The 22,673-nt window shown below is 33.2% G+C and overlaps 1 protein-coding gene across 1 annotated transcript in view; it reads left to right on the top strand.

Moving 5' to 3' along the window:
- LOC117178471 (glycine-rich cell wall structural protein 1.8-like) overlaps window positions 1-22,673 on the top strand; it is a 60,860-nt gene that overhangs the window by 32,573 nt on the left and 5,614 nt on the right. Inside the window, exon 6 of the mRNA XM_033369898.1 lies at window positions 17,461-18,233. Within this exon, the coding sequence (XP_033225789.1) occupies window positions 17,461-18,233 (773 nt within the window). The remainder of the gene's footprint in view (window positions 1-17,460; window positions 18,234-22,673) is intronic.

Below are 22,673 nucleotides of genomic sequence, written 5' to 3'. Positions count from 1 at the left end.
AAGAGGGAGCTCTTCTTAATATTTTGGCACCAAAATCATGTCGATACACCTTACCGACTGCGAGTAAAGCCACCCACGCTTTAACTTGACAGACTGTACAAGCATCTTCTTTCACAGATTTGTTCTTCAAGTCCGCCGGCGTTGAACAAAGTATCTGCGGCTAACATACTTGCTATCCCGAACCTACTCTATTTGTTTGGGGTGGTTCAATGGACAAATAGAAGTATTTTGTCACCACGCATCTCACAGTCATGAGACATGGCTATAGATGTGATTTACCGCGGTTCTACTGGGATTTGGTGTCATTTTTGGATGGCAATTGCTCTCAGTGGGACCCCTCGGTAATTGTTTCATCCTTTTTTATTATATATAGTCATCTGGTATATGCGCACAGTTTATATATAGGGATAAAGATTACGCGCATGCTGATCAGGATAATAAGAGAATGTTTTGGGCCTTTAGGCCAGTCTTTTATCACCCGGAATTGATATACCTTGAATAAAGTGACGTGATCTGAAATCTGATGAATTATTGAAAAATATTACAATGGCGACAAGGATAAATTGAACCTAAAGTATGCGCGTTACTGAATACATTAAATGAATTTTGAACAGTGTTTGGCAATAAAAGTTATGAGTTAAATCAATGTCGGAATCAAATACAAATGTGGAAAAGACGGAAGTGAAACCCGGCTGAATTTACAAGTTATCCAAAGCGGGAGTAGTACCAAAACGAGAGAAGCACGGTATTATAAACGTGGAAAAATCTCAGAGTTTAAATGTTTGGCATAAAATTCTAGTAGTTGCAAGAACGTAAAAGTGACGTCGAAAATTTTGAGTGCAGTTATAATTTGGATAGTAAAGAGTCTAAGAAGAATATTAAAGTAAAAAAACAAAGGAGATCAAGCGTATGAACAGAATAAGCCCGGATAATAAAATTCACGTACAGTTTAAGTCAGCCTAGACGATTGGGAAATTGTTATCGAACGCTTCGAATTTTATTTTAATGCTTTAGGTATCGCGGATTACAAAAACTGCTCTTTACTCTCAACAAATGTGGATTCTGAGACATATAATTTGCTGCGGAATCTGCCGGTTTCTAAAAGCTGAAAGAACTAACGTATGCACAAGTTATTCAAAAATTAAATGAGAATCTGGCTCCTCTTGCTTCGGAAGTAGTTGAAAGAACAAAGTTTGCGGTGATTAGTCAAAAACCAGGAATTAAAATCACTAAATTCATCGCGGAATTGAAGTTGGCAGCTCGCCACTGCAAATTTACGATTGACCAAGAACGTCTTGATAATTAATTTGTCGCTGAAGTCTACGATACAACAACAAAGATATAACTCTTTCGTGAAAGAAATTTGACCTTTGATAATTCAGTGGCTTTGTCTAACGAAATCGAAAAAGCTTCAATAAATGCTAGTGTAGACGTCGAAGCGAACAGCACATCGAAGACTAATTTATCAGTACACAAGGTGCGTCATCAACAAACGAAAAATAAATTACAGCGTAAAGGTAAATCGAATTCGTAAGAAGGGATAAAACCAACGTGATTTACATGTGGTAGAGTGGGTTACGCAAAATTAAATTGTTACTACAAAGATTCCAAATGTTGCAATGGTGGAGTTCAAGGTCATCTGGTTATAGTCTGCCTATAATCTAAGAGGATGAAGAGGACCTTACCATAAGCATGGTAAACTCTATTTATAAGTTAGAGGAAATAAACAAGGTATGTAATGATAAGAGTTCATTCTCAATTCTGGACTATTATCGTTAAGAATGTTCCCCTAAAAATGGAAATTGATACTGGTTTATTGGTTGCGGTGATATTGGAAAGAGTGGAAAAATTAAACGATAAATTTAAAGTAGTAGGGGGATTACTGATAGACCCTTTCGAAGTAATGTGAAATTTAGTAATTGAATGTAATGGCAGCAATGCGGTAGGTGATTGTTAAGTAGTCGAAACAGATATTCACCTCTTATTTTGACCTTAGCTGAGAAGGATTCAATTATTTCCAATTCTGCTGATACTTGTTAATAAGCTAGGGCCAGTTGTTTCGAATCAGGGACATCTAGAAAAGAAATATCCGGAATTATTTTCCACCGGTTAGAGGCATTTAATAACAAAAAAAGTTCTCTAACAATAACAATAAAGCCTAATTGAAAGAGGAGCGTAAAAAATATACAACGACCACTACCCATAGAGGTTTATTTCATTATAATTGTTAAACTTTTGGTATCGCGTCTGCTTCTGTGGAATTTCAAATGACCATGGATGAGATAACGGCACATTTTCAAGAGTAGATTTTTTTTAGATGATGTATTCGTCACAGAAAAAACGGAACCGCAGCATGACGAAAAACTAGATCAAGTTTGTAGACGATTATGTCAAAGCGGGTTAAGTATCAATAAAGATAAATGTGTTTTCAAAGCCAATAAGATACAATATTTCTATGGATAAGGTAGGAATTCGACAGACATTAGACAAAACTGAAGCAATTGTAATTCCCCCAACCCCAGTAAATATTAAAGAATTACAATCATTTCTGGGTGTATTAGCGCATTTTGAAAAGTTTATAGAAAATAGAGCGACAAAGTTTAAACCATTATACGATTCACTAAAAACAAATAAGAAATGGTTCTGGAGTGAATTATGTGAAGACTAATAAGTGAAAATTTAAAAATTAATGGCTCTTTAAAAGTACTAGTATACTACGATTTCAACTTAGAATTGATATTGGCTTGCAAAGCATCACCGTTTAGGTTGGGGTTTTAGGCTTTTCCATCAAGGCGACTGAATAAAGCTGAAACGCATTACGTTTACATTCACACAGAGGCAGCGGCTATTATTTTTGGCGTGGAAAAATCATTATATGTATTTAGATAAAAGGGATTTTGTACTTGAAACCGATCATAAACCACTGACCTTGAATTTTGGTCCTAAGTGCGGTATTCCGTTGATAGCGGTCAATAGGCTACAACGGTGGGCATCATTTTGATCAGCGTTTTACTGTAAGATGAGATATATTAGATCTTAACATAATGTAGTTTTTGACAGCATATCACGACTGCCTATGAAAGAGAAAACCATTAATAAAAGTAAGGATTTTGAATTAAATATTAAACATATTAATGATCGCGGGTTTATCAACGCTAAAGAAGTGGCTCAAAAGACACTTAAACTTAATTACTTAATTACTCTCGATACTCAGTTGTATCTTCTGGTGTCAAGGTTGAGATTCCAATTTAGAAACTTTGGGAAAGAATTGTAAGGAATGTATAGAAGCTCGGAGTAATCCTCTAAGAATGCAATAACACCCTTAGACATGACCAGAGAAGCCGTGGTTCCGAGATCATAAGAATTTCTTAGAGAAATTTCACGGAGATATGATCTTGATAGTTTTAGATGCACATTCAAAATGGCCGGAGGCAATTAATATGGAAAATGAATTGTGGTTACCTTTAAAAATAAAGTTTAAAAAATGAGGAAAATCGGTTCGTCCTTGGATTAAGCAATAACACAGTTTTTATCTGACTACAGAACTACAGTGCATGCAACCATATTAATTTCTCCTGCGTCATTGATCTATAAACGCGAATTGCGCATTAGAATCGCATTATTGTCAGACTTCACAAATTACAAAACGGATCTGAGTAAAAAAAATCGAAACTTTAGTATTGGTGACAATTAGTATTGTTTTTTTTTTTAATTTTCCTTTACCCCTCCATGACTTCATAAAAATATGCAATTTGAAGGTGGAAATTCTTTCCCATTTTTCCATATCTTAGGATAAACATTAGCACGAATTTCAGCCTGTTATTAGCTGGGGCCGAATAGATTTGCTTATCCAGCTAGAACCTTTGTCCATCTTTTTCTGGTGACCAACTTTTGTCTATTCATTTTTTAAGTATCTTGTACCGTTTTTACAGTAATTTAATTAAATTAATTAATTCAATTTGAAAAAACTGCCGACCCCAACAACAATAAATTCAAAACAAATTTGTAGATCTCTTTCGGGCAAGCATGTTTTTTTTCATTTTTTTCGAACCTTGTGTTGGTTTTTCAAAAATTTTATTTTTCTAAGTTTGAAGGTTGTTTTTTACGATGAGAAAGAGATTCAATTTGTAGATCTTTTTCAGTGAAGAATGCTTATTGAATCAGCTTTTTTTATCTTGCATAGTTTTACCCATAAATCGAATTTTCTATTTTTAATAGCGAAATATGTCTTATAAAAAATGGTCATAAGAAAAATGGTTCATCCTCTTAAGGTGAACAATTTTCCTAACAAAAATTTTTTGCATATCTCGTAAAGATGCTTGGAAAATGGCATCTTGTATTGCTTCAGAAGCATTTTCAATGGATAAAATCAGTACCGTTGATCAAAAACAGCTGTTTAACGAACTTGTTGAATATTTTTATACCGTATTTTATATCGCATTTTCTGATTCATGGAGTCTTAAAACGTAAAGATTTGATAAAAAGCGACAAAGATAATTTTCGCATAAAACTGATACCCTCTTACTAGGATTAAAATGTAAAAATTAAACAAAATATGTATTTTATATTAAATTCGTATACTAAATTAACAATTTTATTAGTATTAAAACATCCTAAATATTATTCACTTTCGAATAACTGTTTTTCGATTCTGTTAAAGTCTTTAGAGTCAAGGATGTTAAAAAATATATTATATTATGAAATTTGCTTATATTATTAAGAATTATTTTATTGATTGACTGATTTAGACCATAATTCGTAATTTTGAAGACATGATTTTGATAAATTAAATCGAAATGACAGGTCTTATCAAAAAATGGTTGAAGAAATATTCTAGGACTTTTCAAAAACTATAATTGCTCTTGTCAATAAGTGATTATCGACAAATTTGTAGATCTTTTTTGGTTGCATAACTTTTTTCTATCTTTTTACGTATCTTGCATAGGTTGACCACAAAATTGGATTTTTTGGTTTTCGCTGTTTTTTGAACAATAAAAATTTGAATTTTGGATTTTTCAAGTACATAAAAAAAGTATTTATGTCTCAAATATTTTTTAAATGCTATAACTTTGAGTTCCTATCTGAAATAGCTCGTTATCGAACTCGTTCTTTCTTTGAGGACCTAAAAAAGTGTGACAAATTTCGACTTGATCTGCTTATTTTTTTAAGAGTTATCGTGTTTACAGACGCACAGTCGCACGGACAGATATGCGCCGTCGCCAAAACTTGATTTTAAGCTTCAGTGGGTCTCGAAACGTAGAGATCGGTTGAAAAACTGATCTATGAAATTTCCGTCAATTGTAATACTTTTTCTATCATAAATAATGAGAATGTAAAAAATTTCCCATCACAGTGAAATGGTTTCAAGTTGAAAAAGATTTTAAAACCTCTTATTTGAAGACAAATAAAAAATAAATAAATATGTATTTCAAGGGAAGCTATTGAAAATTTAAGAAAACGTAACTTAAGAATTTGTAATTATTTGAATAGTAGAAAAATTCAGGTTTTTATTTTTATCAATTTAAAAATAGACATTTACTTAAAGTAGAAAATTGCAAAATAATACAAAAATGTTTTTAAATACAATGAGAAATCAGATAAATCAAATTTTACTTTTAAAATGTTAGTTTTTCGAGCTGGAAAAAGGAAGGAGAAATTCTGTCGCACCCTATCCCTTTCCAAACTTTATGCTATTTTAACTTAAGTGGAAATTAACTTTTCAATTAAGAAAATCAACTTTCGACCTAGAGATTTAATTGCCAAACTTTATAATAAGAACAATTTTAAAATTTAAGTTTTTGAAATTTATGTTAAAGAAAATAGTTTTACGATTAAAAACCGTGTTTTTAAATATTATGCATTGCCATAGCTTTTTTACTATTCTATGAAACGTATAAATGTTATTTACTTCCATCAACTTTGAATTCTGTATATGAGAAAAGTTTCACTATAAAAAACGATTTTTAAAATATCACTAAGTACTAAAATAACGCAATAAATATTTTTTTAGTCCTTCGGTCAGATTCGAGATATCAGTGGTGAAAAAATAAGCCCTCCAAATTTCATTAATTTATCTGAGACCGTTTTCAAGTTAGTGTTAACATTGTATTATACATTTTTATATTTAGGAAGGCTTCATTGATTAAATTAAAAATTTATCCTCTATGAGGAAGCAAACATAGACGAATTGGCTTCATCTTGGGCACATTTAATTCACAATAATGAGAAGATTCAATCCTTTCAACAGAATTTTTTTAGCTCTGATGTAATTGAAATAAAGAGAACTTCATCAGTCATCAAAATGCAGATCTATCTCACACCGAACCACTTTGCAAATTTCGCCCTATACGTAATTAACAATTGCATCCCAAACATATGATTTATAGAACAACCTTATGTTTTCGTCTGCAGCAATGGAATCCGTAAAATCGTTGATGAGCTGCAATTAGGTTTCCAACTGTTATAATTGTGAATCTTCGTACACTCGAAATCATGGGAAAGACAACAAAAATACCACCCCTCAAAATATATGAAAAAGTGAAAAAAGAAAAACAAGATTTCTTATCCAAAAAATCTAAGGATAAATATGAGCTGACCTTGAAGAAATTGGACAAATGAAGAAAACGAAGCAGAAGAATGTTCGGACAGTGATCATCATTATTGTTAAACAACATTCACTTCGTAGGACGTTCTCGCACTATTTCCCTAAAAGAGCTATCCAACACTCACTTTTCAGAATGATCTACAGTCAAATAATATGGTGGTTCCTAATTAAACATCATACATCACTCGTAGGGTCACACGCGTCTTCACGTGGAATTTAATGTTCGCAAGGACGCCATGAAAAAACATGACTTTCGGCGACCATTGAGCTCTCCGTGTAAAGACTTGCTAGGCCCTAATTGTGATGTAATATAATATAATTTACAGTTTCTAAATGTTTGAAAATGGAGAAGTCATAAAAATTTGATAATAATTGAAATAATTCTGACTTTTTCATATGATGAACTAAAAGGGTTAAAGACTCCGCTAATTTTTACTGAAGCCACTGAAACTGACGTTAGAAGGAAAAAAGTTTAAAGGCTTCTTTTTTATTTCAAGAAGTTTCCAATTTTTTATTTAATTTTCTGTGCAAATTTTGAAGCTTTAAAATAGATTCCAAAGAATTTCATATTTATTATTAACTGAATAACGTTTCATTCATGTCATTCTACGGGAGATTTACCCCTTTAATTTTTTTGCTCTAAATATTTGTATCTCCCTTTCTTTGTTCAAAAATATTTAATACGTATTTTTTAATTTAATATGTTAACGCATATTAAATATTTTTCAACAAAGAACAAAAAAAATTTCACGCAAAAAAAAGAATTCTTTCATACTAACGTGTTCCTAATCTTTCATCATGACTTATTCATGAAACGAAACAACTTAAAAAAGAAAACAGCAAAAAAAGAGTTTCCGGGAACCAACTTCATGCTGTGAACAGAATATATTACACGCAAATAGAATATATTACGTGTGGACAATTATCAATTATTATATATAATTAAAAAAAGGATTTCACAACCACCGCAGGATCCCACTGGAAGCAGGCCACTTCTCATATCTATATCTCAATCACTTACCTCATTTTCATGATACGTGGTTATGACTGACAATTTTACCGCGATTTCGGTGGGAGCGGGTACAGTTTTTGAGATGAGCACCCGCTCCAGGCGTAATCTCATGGCTGTCCTCGTGATAACATTTTTACATACAATTTACATTATAAACACAGTAGTTGTGAAATATATTTGATGTTCGGTAAAAATACAGATTGAAATCTCTTAATCTATCAGAAAAGTAGTTTTTTCTATTTAAAAGATTTTTTAAATGTTGCAAAGCATATCACTTTATTAATTCTCATCAAAGTTGAATATGCTATTTGGATTATTTGCAACTAATTTGTCGTGTACCAGAAACTTTGATAAAAATTTCTAAAACTTTTCGAACCAATTTTTCCCTAAATTTGTGAAATCCTCAATATTTTGAAATTTTGGTCAGAAATATCTAGATAAAAAACTCACCTTCAGACCATCACAAGTTTTCGGCAATTATTATTCTCGTGTATTCTCGTGTAACTTAAGAAGCTTCATAACAAATTTCAATCAACTACATTTATACCTATGTTGAACTTTTGGCATCTTTCGCCAGAGTATTTGTCGAAATTTATGTGAAAAGAAGTTAATCACTGAGAATAATAGAAAAAGCCTTATAAATAGGGGAGTGCCAGGTGTTCAAAAATTTTCTTATACCTGTATCACGTATTTTGTGACTTGTCCTAACTATAATTGTTACAATCTCATTCATGAGTGTAATGGTATCGTCAAAATGTTCAATCTCCAGTTTTTTCAAGGATTTTTACGTTTCAGCACTCACAGAGTCTAAAAATCATAAAATTTTGTCGGTCAAAGGTTGTATGTCTATATTTTTACCGGCCATTGTTACCGGCATGTTTGCCGCCCTAATTTTTGAGGGATTTGTTTAATCGAGACAGCATTTGATTATATTTTTAATGTTCACAAAATAAAGGTCAATGATATTAACCAGATGTTTCCGCCAAAAATGGACAAAGTTAGAGCATTTTCAACAATTGGAAACCCAATTACTTTGAAGTTTTAGACATTATTATAAAAGTTCCTTATAGATTAAAAATACTTGAAAATAAATCTCATGATATTTTTGATTACAATACGAATTAGGAAAGATTTATACTTTTCAACTTTTTAGAAATTAAAAAGAAATAGAATACAAAATTTTGCTGATAGATTTAAGAAGGACCCCAAAAATTTCGTATAGAAAAGTGTTTTGTATCTTAGCATCTTAAACAAGTGTCTCCATGGTGCAAAGCCCAAAAACTCCCCGGGTTTTGAGATAGGGCTCGCTAAAGTCAGTATCACCGGGTGTTAGCTCTACTTGTTCGATCAATGAATCTACTTTGAAATGTGCTTTCGGTTAATTCTACTCAATATATAACAAATTCGGCCAAATTAACTCAAACCTCTTTTTTAGGTTGATTCAATAGCCAAGAAATAGAGCCAATACCCAGTGATACTAAATTCAGCGGGCCTTGTTTTGATATCTCGGAGGTTTTAGGCTTTGCGTCAACGAAGACATTTGTTCAAGGTTCCGAGCTACGTAACATATAACAAATCAGCCGAATTAACTCAAATCACTTTTCAAAGTAGATTAAATAGCCAAGAAATTAGGGCCAATACCGCGTGATACTAAATTCAGCGGGCCTTACTTTGGAATCTAGGAGGTTATGGGCCTTGCGTCGACGACGAAATTTGTTCCAGGTGCCGAGGTACGTAATCCATCATTAACTTAGCCAAATTAACCAAGACGACTTTTTCAAGTAGATTCAATAGCCAAGCAAGTATAGCCAATTCCTGGTGGTACTGACATCAGCATTTCTTTAGGGTGCCAAGCTACGAAATATATAACAAGTTGAGCCGAATTAACCCAAACCACTTTTTCAAGTAGATTCAGTAGTCAAGAAAGTAGAGACAATACCCTGTGATACTAAATTCAGCGGGCCTTATTTTGGAATCTAGAAGGTTTTGGGCTTTGCGTCAACGAAGACATTCGTTCAAGGTACAGAGCTACATAACCTCTAACAAATTCAGCCGAATTACCAAAAAACAACTTTTCCAAGTAGATTCAACAGCCAAGAAAGTAGAGCCAATACCCGGTGATATTAAATTCAGCGGGCCTTATTTTGGAAATCGGCAGGTTTTAAGCTTCGCGCCAACAGAGACATTTGTTCAAGATGCCCCGATATGTAACATATAACAAATTTATCCAAATTAACCCAAACAACATTTCCAAGTAGATTCAATAGATAAGAAAATATAGACGATACCCGGTGATACTGACTTCAGCAGGCCTTATTTTAGAACCCAGAAGGTTTTAAGATTGGCGCCAATGGAGACATTTGTTCCAGATGCCGAGATACCTAATATATAATTAATTTAGCCGAAGTAACCGAAAAAACTTTTTCAAATAGTTTCAATAACCAAGCAAGTAGATCCAATACCCGGTGATACTAAATTCAGCGGGCCTTATTTTGGACCCCAGGATTTCTTGGGCTTTGCGCCAACGAAAACATTTTTTCAGGGTGCTGAGCTACGTAATATATAGGAAATACAGCCGAATTAATCCAAACCACTTTTCCAAAGTAGATTCAATAGCCAAGAAAGTAGAGCCAATACCCGGTGATACTGACTTCAGCGGGCCTTATTTTGGAACCAAGTGTATTTTGGGCTTTGCGCTCATGGAGAAATTCGTTCAGGACGCTGAGACACAAAACATATAACAAATTTAACCAAATTTATCGAAACGACTTTTTCATAAGAAATGTGCGCCGCTCTTTAATTGAAATTTTCACTGACATCAAACAAAATTTGAAACAACATTTTTTAAAGAGTTTTAGAAATGCTTGTCAAATTGCCGGTTAAATGACAAAAATACTTCAAAATTATCTGATGGCATTTTTGAAAACGGTGAAAATTGAAAAAGTTATATGCTTTTTAACTCTTTGAAAATTTGCAATGAATATAAAAAAGGAACAACTTTTTTAATGCATCAAGAAATTATTTGTAAATTTTTACTGAATATCGAATATATTTCGCACTTATCTCAATAATTTTTCTGATTGTACCAAGATTCAAAAAGTAGGATAATTATTAAAATCATGTAGATTTTATTTTTCAAGAGATCCGTAAGTTTTAATCTTAATGTGTAATAGATTTTAACAAGATTCACAAATTATATTAATGATATTTTTTAATTAGAGACAAATTTTGAATTTTTTTATATCTAATAATAATCAAGTAGACTGACTATATTGGGATATTTTTGAAACGCAGTGAATTGATTTTAATATATTCTTCGAGCTGACTACACACTTTTATAGACTGGACTTAGAACCAAGGTTTGAACGAAAGGTATCAAAGCCTGCGGTGTAGTCTCTCTGTTTAGAAAATTGAAGAAATAAAACTATTTTTCATGAAGATTATACTACAGAACATACCTACTTCTTATATATTGTTCTATTTGATCTACATCGTTATATTTTTTAAGGACAACTGCCTGTATAACCTAATTGTCAAGCGCGTCGCGCAAGTGTTGCAATGATAACATAATCACCGAAGCCGCAGGTGTTTTGAGAGACGTCATTAAAAAGACAAAAAAAAAATAGAATCGCAATTTATAACTATATTCCATAATACGTTTAAATTATAGTTTTTGATTTCAGTTATGATATACATATTTTTTAAAAAAATTTAGTAAAAATGCACGCATTAATAGTAAAAAAAGGAGCACGGAGCGCGAGGGCGTGAATATTTTTTCTGCGTAAACTGCATTATGAAACATCATGTTATTCTTTTGAATTTGAAACTTGCTGCGTCAAAGTAAATTTTCCTTATTTACGACTGCACTTACTTATTGACTGTGTTTAATTTTTCTTACATTTGTGCCAGATAAAATTAAAAAGCAAGTACTTGAAGGACAGACATTATGACATACAGTCTTCCGGTCCATAATGAAAACATGTGCCACACGTTCTCATAAATTTGAAGGTAAACGCCGGTATATATAGGGCATAGATCGTTTGAAAAATGATCACTAAGTAAAAAAAAATTATCATTAAAATCGAAATATTAGTGAGCGTTCACAGAATTGTATACGAATGATTCTCTTTTATTTAAAAAAATGAGGTTCATTGCCCTTGCTCCACTCGTCGCCATTTTGGTCCTTAGTATATCTCTTGGTAATTATAAGACTTCAAGTAACATTTTCTTCCTGAATTTTTTTTTAAATACATATTTCTCTTGCAAAATATGTTCTGAATCATGTTTACACATTATACGAATAGTCTACTGTTACAAAGCTTTCTGTAAGATTTACCCCTTTGGTCAGCTCGTTCAAGGTTAGCGTTACAGAAAATTCCGTTATACTAGCTCAAGCGTTATACTTGTTCGGTTAGTTTTATGGATAATTGCGTAGTACTAGTGAACGCCCAAATTATAATCTCAAAAATATTTTATGGCTTTTTGCCAGAAGAATAAGAATTTTCATTTTTAATTGTTTCCCACACATTCGTTACGAAAAACAATTTCATAATATTTGTACTCAACATAGTTAAAATAAAAGATAGATAAATTTCTAGGAAATTTTCCTGAATGATTTACAAAAAGAATGTTTTTTTATCATCACAGAAAAATTAAATATATAATTTTATTTTTCCAATTGAAACTTCCCATTTTGACAAAACAATTAATATTTATCAAGTGTATCATCGATCTGGTAGTCCCTTTCTTATTGTAAAGAAACTCGGACACGTTTGTGTGAACGATGCAATATAATTAAGGGAAGGTGCTATTTTGGCCCGCATTGTGTCTCTGTCTTGATGAAATGTTGATTATATCATAAAAAATAAAAATCCCACGAAATATACTGACATCCAACAACACTTCCCATTGTAATGAACAATCTTAATCAATCGATTCCTAAAATAATTATTTCGCATAGAATAAATCTGTTTTTGGGTGCAATAGTTAATGTTACCTTCAAATGAGGAACCGAATCGTAAACCGTCTAGTTTTTATGATGTAATCAACATTTCAGCAAGAAAGAGATTTTTCCTATTTGAAAGCGTCTATTAAATGCATTTGTTGAGCAGAATTGTTAATAAAAATAAAAAATATTGTCAAACGTCAGTTTCATCCATCAGAATATTAATTTAATGATAAAATGAACAATTATGCAAAACATGGATTTTTTCAATCAGAGAGTGACCGTTTATTGTATTTGTTAATCAGTATTGTTTATAACAATAGTAAATATATTGATTGTTAATTTATGTCATGGAATTTTTATTTTTGAAGGCAAACCAAATGATTGCGCAGAAAAATGCATTTTATTTATACAGAGGCGCTTATTTATTAAATTTGTTTATGAAATTTGTTTCTAAAAATCAAAAAATTATACTTTACAGTTTGATTTCAGCGAAACATTAATTTCACTCGATTTCGCGGGGAAAAGCGTGATGAAAAGAACATCCAGGCTTCAATGTACAGCAATAATCGATTTTATTCATAAATTTGTTTATAACAATTCAACAGATTGCACAAACTTCATTTAGGTTATTAGGATATGTTAATCGATTGCAAGTCCATCAGTTTTTCACCTTTTTGAGCTAAAATAAATGAATGCTACAGAACAGGCAGCTCAGATATGAAAAATTATGGTGCCGCGTGTCTCGACCTATACTATCTTACACGTTTTAGCGTAAATATCGAGTTCCCTAATTTTTTCACCAAAATCTTGGTAATTAAATGAGCTATCGTAATCAGTCAAGTAACGCATTGTAATCAATTGAGAAGTTACAACGAATTTTATTTGTTTATAAAAATTGTTGCTAATTTCATCAATATTTATGCAACAATGGTAAAATGATTTTTATTTTATAGAATGAACATATTTAATGAAAAATACAAAAAATTATGGCGATAGTTTTTACTAATCGAAAGAATTAATTGCGAGAACAATGCTAAAAAAAGTTAAATAACAATAACGACTTAAAGAGTGTAAATTTTGCAAAAATGTTTTAGGGCACTTTTATTTATGTAAAACTCTAGCTTATCACGCATTCCCGAAAAAAAATCACAACCCATAAAAAAGTAGGCTACTTGACAAATTTTGACACAATAGTAAGTTGATGCTTCAGCTGCAGTTGGGTTGACTATTTAAGACTGGTAGATATTTTGGCTGCTGACAAACTAAAAGTTTTAAAAAAAGTTTTAGTAGAGTACGTGTTGAACTACATGGTGGGCAATTTCTTGCACGCAGATCTTCGACTCACTATCGTTAGTTAATTGAGCAGTTGGCACGATTAAATTTTTTAAAAAGTTAACGCAGAAGACGTGCTAAACTATTTGGTGCACGATCCGGCATACCCAGGTCTTCGACTCACCAGTTGAAGGTTTTTTGGTAACTGAAAAAATTTTAATTTCTGAAAAAAGTACTCGTAGATGACGTCTTAAACTACCTGGTGCGCTGCCCTTTGCACCCGGATCATTGACTCACTGTTTTAAGTTATTTTGGCTAATACAAAAATTTAAATTTAAAATATGTTCTAATAGAATACGTGTTCAACTACCTAGTGCGCGACCCGGTGCACACGGTACATTGACTCACCATATTAAGTTATTTTGGCTGATGAAACAATTTAAATTTTAAAAAAGTTATGTTAAAATACGTGTTTAACTACCTTGTGCACAATCCTGTGCTCCCAGGTCATCGACTTACCATTTTCAGTTAATTTGACTGACGGAACAATTAAAATTTTTTAAAAGTTCTCGTACAATACGTGCTAAACTACCTGGTTCCTGATCCTATACACACGGATTGCCGAGTCACCGTTGTTAGTTATTTTGGAGGATACAAAAATTAAAAAATTTAAAAGCTCTTGTAGAGGACGTAATGAACGACCAGGTGAACGATGCGGTGCACCCGTGTAGTGAAAATACCATTAAAAGATATGTCGGCTTTTGGCGTACCTAAGACTTCAATTTTCAACAGATACTAATTTCTTCTAACACTTGAATGTTCTTAAGAATATTCATTTGTGTTTAGCGTTTTCTAGACATGGGAGGCGGACAAAGGCAAGTTTTACGCTGTGCTACCATTTATCCGTGACAAATGATTTTGCCAGATATTTCCAAGTCTATTGCTACGCTTGAGCCATGAAAACTTTTTTCACGCGGGTAGGCACACTGGAAATACTAGTTATACTCTCACCGAATTTTGGTCAACCCTGGCAAGCCGGGGGGTGTCCCTATAAAATGAACAACTATTCTTAGCTGATAAAGTAAAAAAAGTAAACTATGATTTGCGCTTAGTAACATATTTATCGCGTACTATGAACTTGGTCATTGTACTTGTGTCACTTTTTTGCATAGGACTTTTAAAGTTGAATGTCAAAAAATCAAAAACTGGATTCTAGTGATTGTAAAATCTCTTTTGTTAAAGCTCCTTTGCTTTAACAGACGCTTTCTCATTACGTGTCACGCGAGAACAAAGTCAGAAGAAAATTTTCTTATTTGATGTAGGATACCCTTTTTTAATTGAACATAAGAAAATTTAATTTGTTTATTCATTGTATCATTTTTCACAATTGAAACGAAAAGCTCACATTTTATGAAGAACTATTCATGATAAATTTGTCGATATTTTTTTGGCGAGCAGTTTTGTCTGTTAATTTTTCAAGTGACTTTGACCGTTTTTATAGAAATTAAATTTTGTAATTTCTTTTTTTTACGATTTAAATTAAAAATTCGCGATTCATCAAAAATCAATTGATATAAAATTTTAGATTACTGTTGAGTAAACAACATATGTCTATTTTATGTTTATAGTCTGAGAGGTTATTCAAAAAATACGTGATATGTTTAGTGGGGGGGGGGGGGTCAGCAGAAGTATCATTCTCCATCTTAGGACCAATGAAAAAACTATCACGCAGGGGGGAGGGGATCAGAAGTTCCTGAAAAATGTATGACGTATTTTGTCAATGAACCCTAACAGCCCCCATGATAGATTGGAAAGAGGATCGTTTAAGACCTAAGTTATCTCTGTGGTTAGTCATAGGGGTGCCTTCCCGCCCCCTGTCACGTTAAAAAGGTGGTCGTGTGTGACCCAAATTATTACTGTGGCCAGTCATAGGGGTTCCTTCTCGCCCCTTGATATGTTGTAAAGGGGTACTTACTTATGTGACCTCAGTTATTTCTGTGGCTAGTCATAGGTATGCGTTCCCGCTGTCCATCAGACGTTGGAACAAGTTAGTTTGTGACCTAAGTTATTTCTAAGTCTAGTCATTGGGGTGCTTTCTGCCCCTATTTCACGATAGAATGAGTGTCGTGTGTGACTTGAGCAATTTTACACTTCGCAATGACATTTCCCTTCTTTTATCGAAAACTGTCAATCGTAAGGTAAAAATATTTTGAACATAGCATATGTATTTTAAAAAGATCTACAACTTTTGTTTAAAGCTTTCTTGAAAATTTTTATTGTTTATGAAAATAAACGGGAAAACATGAAATTTGTACAGTTTTTTAGGGCTTTGACTTTGAAAATCAATTTCTCGGGTATTTTCCTATCATTTTCGTAATCAGCGCCTTAAAATACATAAGAATACGGAGATTCAAATTAATCGGATGTAAGCGCTGTTCGGAAGTCCACCCCACACTTTTCCTAGATATAAAATTTTTAATTTTTAAAAGAATTTTTCAAGATAAAAAGAAAAATGTTATGTCTTGTCAAAAAAATGACTAAAAGAAAATTTGTTCATCTGTTTAAGATAAGCATGCTCACTTACTGACCTCTTTTCATATTTCATATAGTTTTGATAAAAAATGGCCTTTTTTATTTCTTCAAAAGCATTTTCGATAGATGAAACAAGAAACTGGTTCAAAAATAGCAGGTTAGGGAACTTGTTCTTTCTTTTTATATCTTGAAAACGTGTGTCAAAGCTTAATGCAATTCGATCAGTCTTTTAAAAGTCATCTTGCCTGCAACTACAGACTACAGACTGAAGAAATCTTAGCAAAGATCGTATTTTCTGACTCAGTGGATCTTGAAACGTGAAGATTTGATAAAAGCCAACAAAGTAAAATTTTACTCAAAACTAATAGCTTCTCATTCAAATAACAATGTAAACATTGACGAAAATATGTATCTGTTTATAAAATGTGTTTATTCAGTAAAAATTGACACAAATATTTATTTATGAAATGTATTTAGTAAAATAACAACTGTTATTCCTTTTTTAATATTAAAATTTACAAGAATAACTTCCACAAAATAGGAGTTTTAAATTAAAAAATAAAAACTTTCTTCTCAAGTAAATAAAACATTAGTGACCTTATACATTGAGATAAATTTCGGGAGATTAATTCACGGCACTACTTCTTGATTTTTATTCCGCATTGGCGCGAGAACTAAGATCTCGGAACCCTTGCTTTTAGAGCATAAGTCTCGTAGTTTCAGGCATTAGGCCACTTCTCTTCGCTCTCCGGTCTCGAATTCTATGCTTTCAGATCACAGATTGCGAGACTTTAAATCACATTAAACTTGTAGCAATAAAATCACGCGCTTCCGTGAATCAATCTCTTAAAATTTCTCTCCGTGTATTCAAACAAAAATCTGTGAATATTGGATTAAAATTTTGACTTCCAGCCTAGGCAGTCCAGTGGTACTGTTCTTGGCTACTGCTGTGCGATTAATCGGTGATTCAGCTGATTCAATTCCACTTCCGTTTGCTCCTGAAGATATTGTCACTATAGTATAAACTATCACGGCTCTTTCTCCATGCGCCTCTTAAGAATCTTATGGATAATTTGATTCTCTCTTTTTCAGACCTTGGCGGTGCACAAGATGGCGAAGGGGGTGGAGGAGGAGGCAGTGGCGAAGGAGCAGGTAATGGAGCAACAGGAGGAGGAGGATCAGGTGGAGGAGTATCTGGTGGAGGAGGATCAAGTGGAGGAGTATCTGGTGGAGGAGGATTAAGTGGAGGCGTATCTGGTGGAGGAGAAGCAGGTGGGGGAGGAGGAGGTTATTCAGGTGGAGGAGGGGGAGGTTATGCCGATGGGGGAGGGGGTGGTTATGTAGGAGGAGGGGGAGGGGGTTCTGACGGAGGTGGTGGGGGCAGTTATGCCGATAGTGGTGGAGGAGGAGGTGGTGGAGGATCATCAGCTGGAGGTTCTGAAGGACAAGCTTCGAATGGTAATAGCCAGAGCTCATTAACAGCCGGATTAATAGGAGCATTAGGAGGAGCAGTAGCAGCAGGAGGAATAGGGTATAGAAAAAATAGAAAGCTAAAAAAACAATTAAATGTTAATGATGGATATGGTCATAATGGATATGGTCATGATGGATATGGTCATAATAGACATGACCATTATGATGATGATGATGATAATGATAGATACGGACACGGTCGACAAGGTGGTCATGGTGGACAAGATGATTATCGTGGAGAAAATGGTGCTGGGTATGGTCGACAAGATGATCATCGTGGAGAAAATGGTGCTGGTCGTGGTGAAGTCGATCATGACCACAAAGGTAATGCCTCTGGTGAGAAAGATCATCCTCCGGGTGTACGTAAAGTTGTGCATCATCATGTTACTTATGTAAATCACAATAGTGATAAAAATAGAAAAACAATTCGAAAAAATCGAAAAATAAGGAAAAAAAGGAAAAAAAAGGAAAAAAATAAAAGAAAGAAAAAAGCAATACACAAACAAAAACAAAAACAAAAACAACAACAAAAAGAAAAAGAAATAGAAAAAAAGGAAAAGGAAAAGAAAGAAAAAGAAAAAAAAGCGATGGAAAAAAAAGAAAAACAAAAACAAAGAAAAGAAAAAGAAAGAAACGAAAAAGAAAGAAAAGAAAAAGAAAAACAAGAAAAAGAAAAACAAAAGCAAAAGCAAAGAGAGAAAGAAAAGCAAGTACGACAAGAAAAACAAAAAGAAATACAAAAACAAAAAGAAAAAGAAAAACATGAAAAGAAAGAAAAAAAATAATGAAAAAACAAACAAAAAAAGAAAGAAGAATAGAAGCAAAACAAGACACAAAAGACAAAAACGGACATACGGAAAATGTTGGAAATAAGGAAAAGCACAAAGTTGATTAGGATAAAGATTCAAAAGAACCAAACGAAAAAATATCACCTAGCAAAAACAAAAAGTATACATGTTCTGTCCTCTGCTCAATTTCATATCTTCAAAGCCACATTTTAGGACAATTTTAATCCTGCATTTGCCCTGAAAAATAAACCAACACCATACTATCAAAAGTCGTTATTTAATTTTTTTCGGATTTATAAATTGATTTCTTCATTTCAAAACCCACCTAAAATAACATATACAAACTAATACGTTGTCCACTGTACCTACCATTTGTTTTTATTACGATGAAAACACAATTTCCTTAAGTTTTTATCATTTATGATGGAATTATTATCATTATTATTATTATTATTATTATTATTATTATTATTATTTTAGTTTGAGGCGGTAATAGCCTCTGACGCTTGGGTGATCCCGTTGGGTCTCCTTATCAGCATACGCGTGAAACGATAGCCATCTCCATAGGGAGAGGACCGCAGGTTTGCTTTAGGTTGATATTTCTGACTTATCAATATAGCAACTGCTTGTGAGTGTTAGACGTTTCCCCGTAATGGCGGGACCATATCTTATGTTTGTGATACCCGAACTTTCCGTGTTCTACAATAATTTCTGTTAGGACTTTGACTTTGTTCTTCCCGAACTTGATTAGTTTTTTCACTCAGTTAGAGTTTAACTTTGAGCCTGATAATCTGATGCTCCTCGGCCAGCTATATGTGACTTTTTTTAATGACTAACTTACTGGAAATTCCTAGAACTAGCTCAAGTCCAGTAAAATTTTCTTTTGCTGCTTGTTTTGTTAGCCTTGTTAGTCCTTGATGCCGCTGTGTCGAGGGAACCAAAGCAGAGTAACTTGGTTTTCTGTAGCTAGCTTATTCAGTGCTTTAAAGAGTTCACATAGTAGTGGTGAAGGATGTATCTTTTGTTGTCATACTCCTTTGCCTTGTAGGTACATTGGAGCATGACCGAAATCTCAGATTGCAGAACTGTGGTGTACGACCCCATCGCGATTGTGAACCCCATTCGATTCCTTCTACGATAAACACCAGCCTCTTCGTTCTCCTTGTTCCTGGAGCCATATGTAAATAAGTTTCTTTCCATAACTGGACATCTACGTCACTATTAGCCCATTACTCTTTTATTGATAGACTAACTCGAAACTTCTTGTCGAATAGGTAGCGGCGAGTGAACATGCTGTTAAGATACTACTATCGCTTACCATATTCTTTCTCTAGACCGCTATCGAATCTGCGGTCACGATAGTGAGATGGAGGGGCTCCGAAACTCATATTACCCCCATAGCTAAGATTCCGAGTCAATAATTCTACATTAAGTGGTATCACCCTTAGTCGTAGTTAGGTTCCTGTTAGCTTCAATTTCCATAGCCTTATTCAAAGAGACTGCCAATGCTAAGGCTCCTAGGAGAGCTGGGGACAAAGCCACTACCTGAGCTTGGTTCGCTGGAGAATAATATTAGAAGAAGTAGCTAGAAAAATAAGAGGTTGACGCCTGCCGAGTACCTTATGCCTCAGGCATCCAGAAGGCCAATATTCGTAAGGCTCTTTCATCATTTTATAATACTAGAATCATACATACCAGGAGAGCCGGTTGATAAAAATCCTTTTCATATCATCTAGGAAAGCCCGTTTATAGGGGTTCTTTAATCTATATCCATGCAAATTCAGGACGAGGTCCATTTTACGCCCATGTGCCACACGCTAGAGCCGCCCCGCTAACTGCACGGTCATAGAGCCTCTCGGAGAGGTTATGGTGATGATATTAGATTTATTTAAACTCAGACCTATTTATTTTTTATACATTGTCGCTGTTTTAAGAACTCCTAAGCCATACAAAATGTTTAGTTTTTAATTTTTTCCTACAAAATTTTTGTTTTTTAAGATATTCCATCTGTTCGGGTCATAATAAATTCATATTCATGTAGTATTCTTTTAATTAGTTTTTTATAGAGGTTTGGGCCTGCCTAGGACTTTTTAAAATGAAAAACAAATGATTGAAATCTTTCATGTGCTAATTGTTAATTAACGTATATCCAAACACAAAATATTTTGTATTATGTTTAACTCTGTTATATGCATTCAAATAGGGGTATATTTAAATAGGGGTATATTTAAATGCACTTTCCAAACTTCTCGCATTATTATTTTTGCACTGACGATTATTGGGCCTAGTGAGCCAAGAGGATGATAAAATGAAGCAATAATTGATAACATTGCTCTCTCTCTCTGTTGATGTGGATTTCGTGTCACAAACAAAGAAATGAACATTGTAGTTGGCTGTCAGTGTAAGCCTAATGTCTTCATTGTTTCAGGTGTATCAATATCAAATTAAACAATAGTGTGTAGTTGATGAATTGAAATCGATTCCAATACGTCTCCTGAGTTTGAGCAAAATGTGTGTAATTCAAATTCTCCCAAGTTCATTAATCCGATTAGGTGGTAAATCGACTTCATTGCTTCCACTACAGTGTTGACAGCGATCAAGAAATCATACAGTAAGAATAGCGGAAAACAACTGATGCGGCCTCAGGATATTTCTTGCATTCTATGGTCGCAATAATCGGTCAGAAATCAGAAATTATATTCGCATATTCCCAGTTTTTGACTATAATATTCCTTTTTTTTATTCTATATAAGGGGTTCCTTATAAACTTTTCATAAGCCTTTTCATTTTGTGAAGGACCTAACATTTTTCTGCATAACCTTGCTGCTTCATTACGACCATAACGCTCCCTTTATCAGCCTCAGTGATAATCAAGTTTGGATGTTTGTTAAGAACTCTTTCAGTTTGAGAAACCTTTTTGACAGTATCAAAACAATCAAGTTTTGTTAAATTGTCAACTTTAAATAACCAACTAGTGCTAAAATAAACAAAAACACAAGAAAGATAGAGAACTCAAAATGCAAACTCAAGTTTCCACATGTTGTCAAAGTCAAGAATCTCGCTCCAAAATATATGGAATATAGCACTAAAATTAAAATTTATATGTTTTCGGAAAAGGGTTAGCAAAAATTAGATACTATGTTTAGGTTTGTAAGATTAAAAATTTTAGATCACGAAATTACCGAAAAAATGTTTGAAATTAGTTTTTTCACAAAAAAATTTGATAAATGTAGAATGCAGTATTTGCGACTCAGCCTCTAAAGAATTCATTAATCGTCTTATCAACTTCAATGATAAATCTTTAAAAACTTTAAAGAACAAACATAAATTCGCATCAAAAAATAAAATATAATTTTTTTAAAATAGTCTAAAGAGAAGTATACCATTCGATAAATCCAAATGACTGATGGACCTTTCTAAAACACGAATTTCAGATAAGGTCGTTGAAATTCTATCTTCAGGAAAAATCTTTGCTCTTCCTTGCGATTGTAAAAACCTTCCCTCGGATGATCTCATCACTGAAGTTGAAAGTAAAATTCATCAAATTAAACCTAAACAACAAGATATCATTAGGTCAAATATAGCTTTTCAAACACAAAATTGGTTACTTAAAGGTGACAATTCAACAAAACTTGATTGTTTAGATACTTTTAAAAAGGTTTCTCAAACTGAAAGATTTCTTAAAGCAGATACAAACTTGAATATCAGTGAGGCTGATAAAGGGAGCGTTATGGTCGTAATGGAGCAGCAAAGTTATAAAGAAAAAATGTTGCGTCTTTTAGGAGGTAAAAATGTTTGTGAAAAGGTTATAAGGAACCCCTTAAATAGAATAATAAAAGAAAGGGATGTTTAGTCAAAAACTGGGAACATGCAAATTTAATTGCTGATCATACGAGGGTAGTTCAATAAGTCCTTAGAATAAAGTATAAAAACAATTTTTTTTGGGTAAATTTTTTTTTATTTTTAAACATAATCTCCTTGGAGCTCTATACACTTGGTCAATCGCTTTTCAAGTTTTTTAATCCTTCAGAAAAGTGCGTTTTC

The sequence above is a fragment of the Belonocnema kinseyi genome, chromosome 8 (genome assembly GCF_010883055.1).
Source record: "Belonocnema kinseyi isolate 2016_QV_RU_SX_M_011 chromosome 8, B_treatae_v1, whole genome shotgun sequence".
NCBI classification, from domain to species: Eukaryota; Metazoa; Arthropoda; class Insecta; order Hymenoptera; family Cynipidae; genus Belonocnema; species Belonocnema kinseyi.
This window is presented reverse-complemented; position numbering and strand designations above follow the sequence as displayed.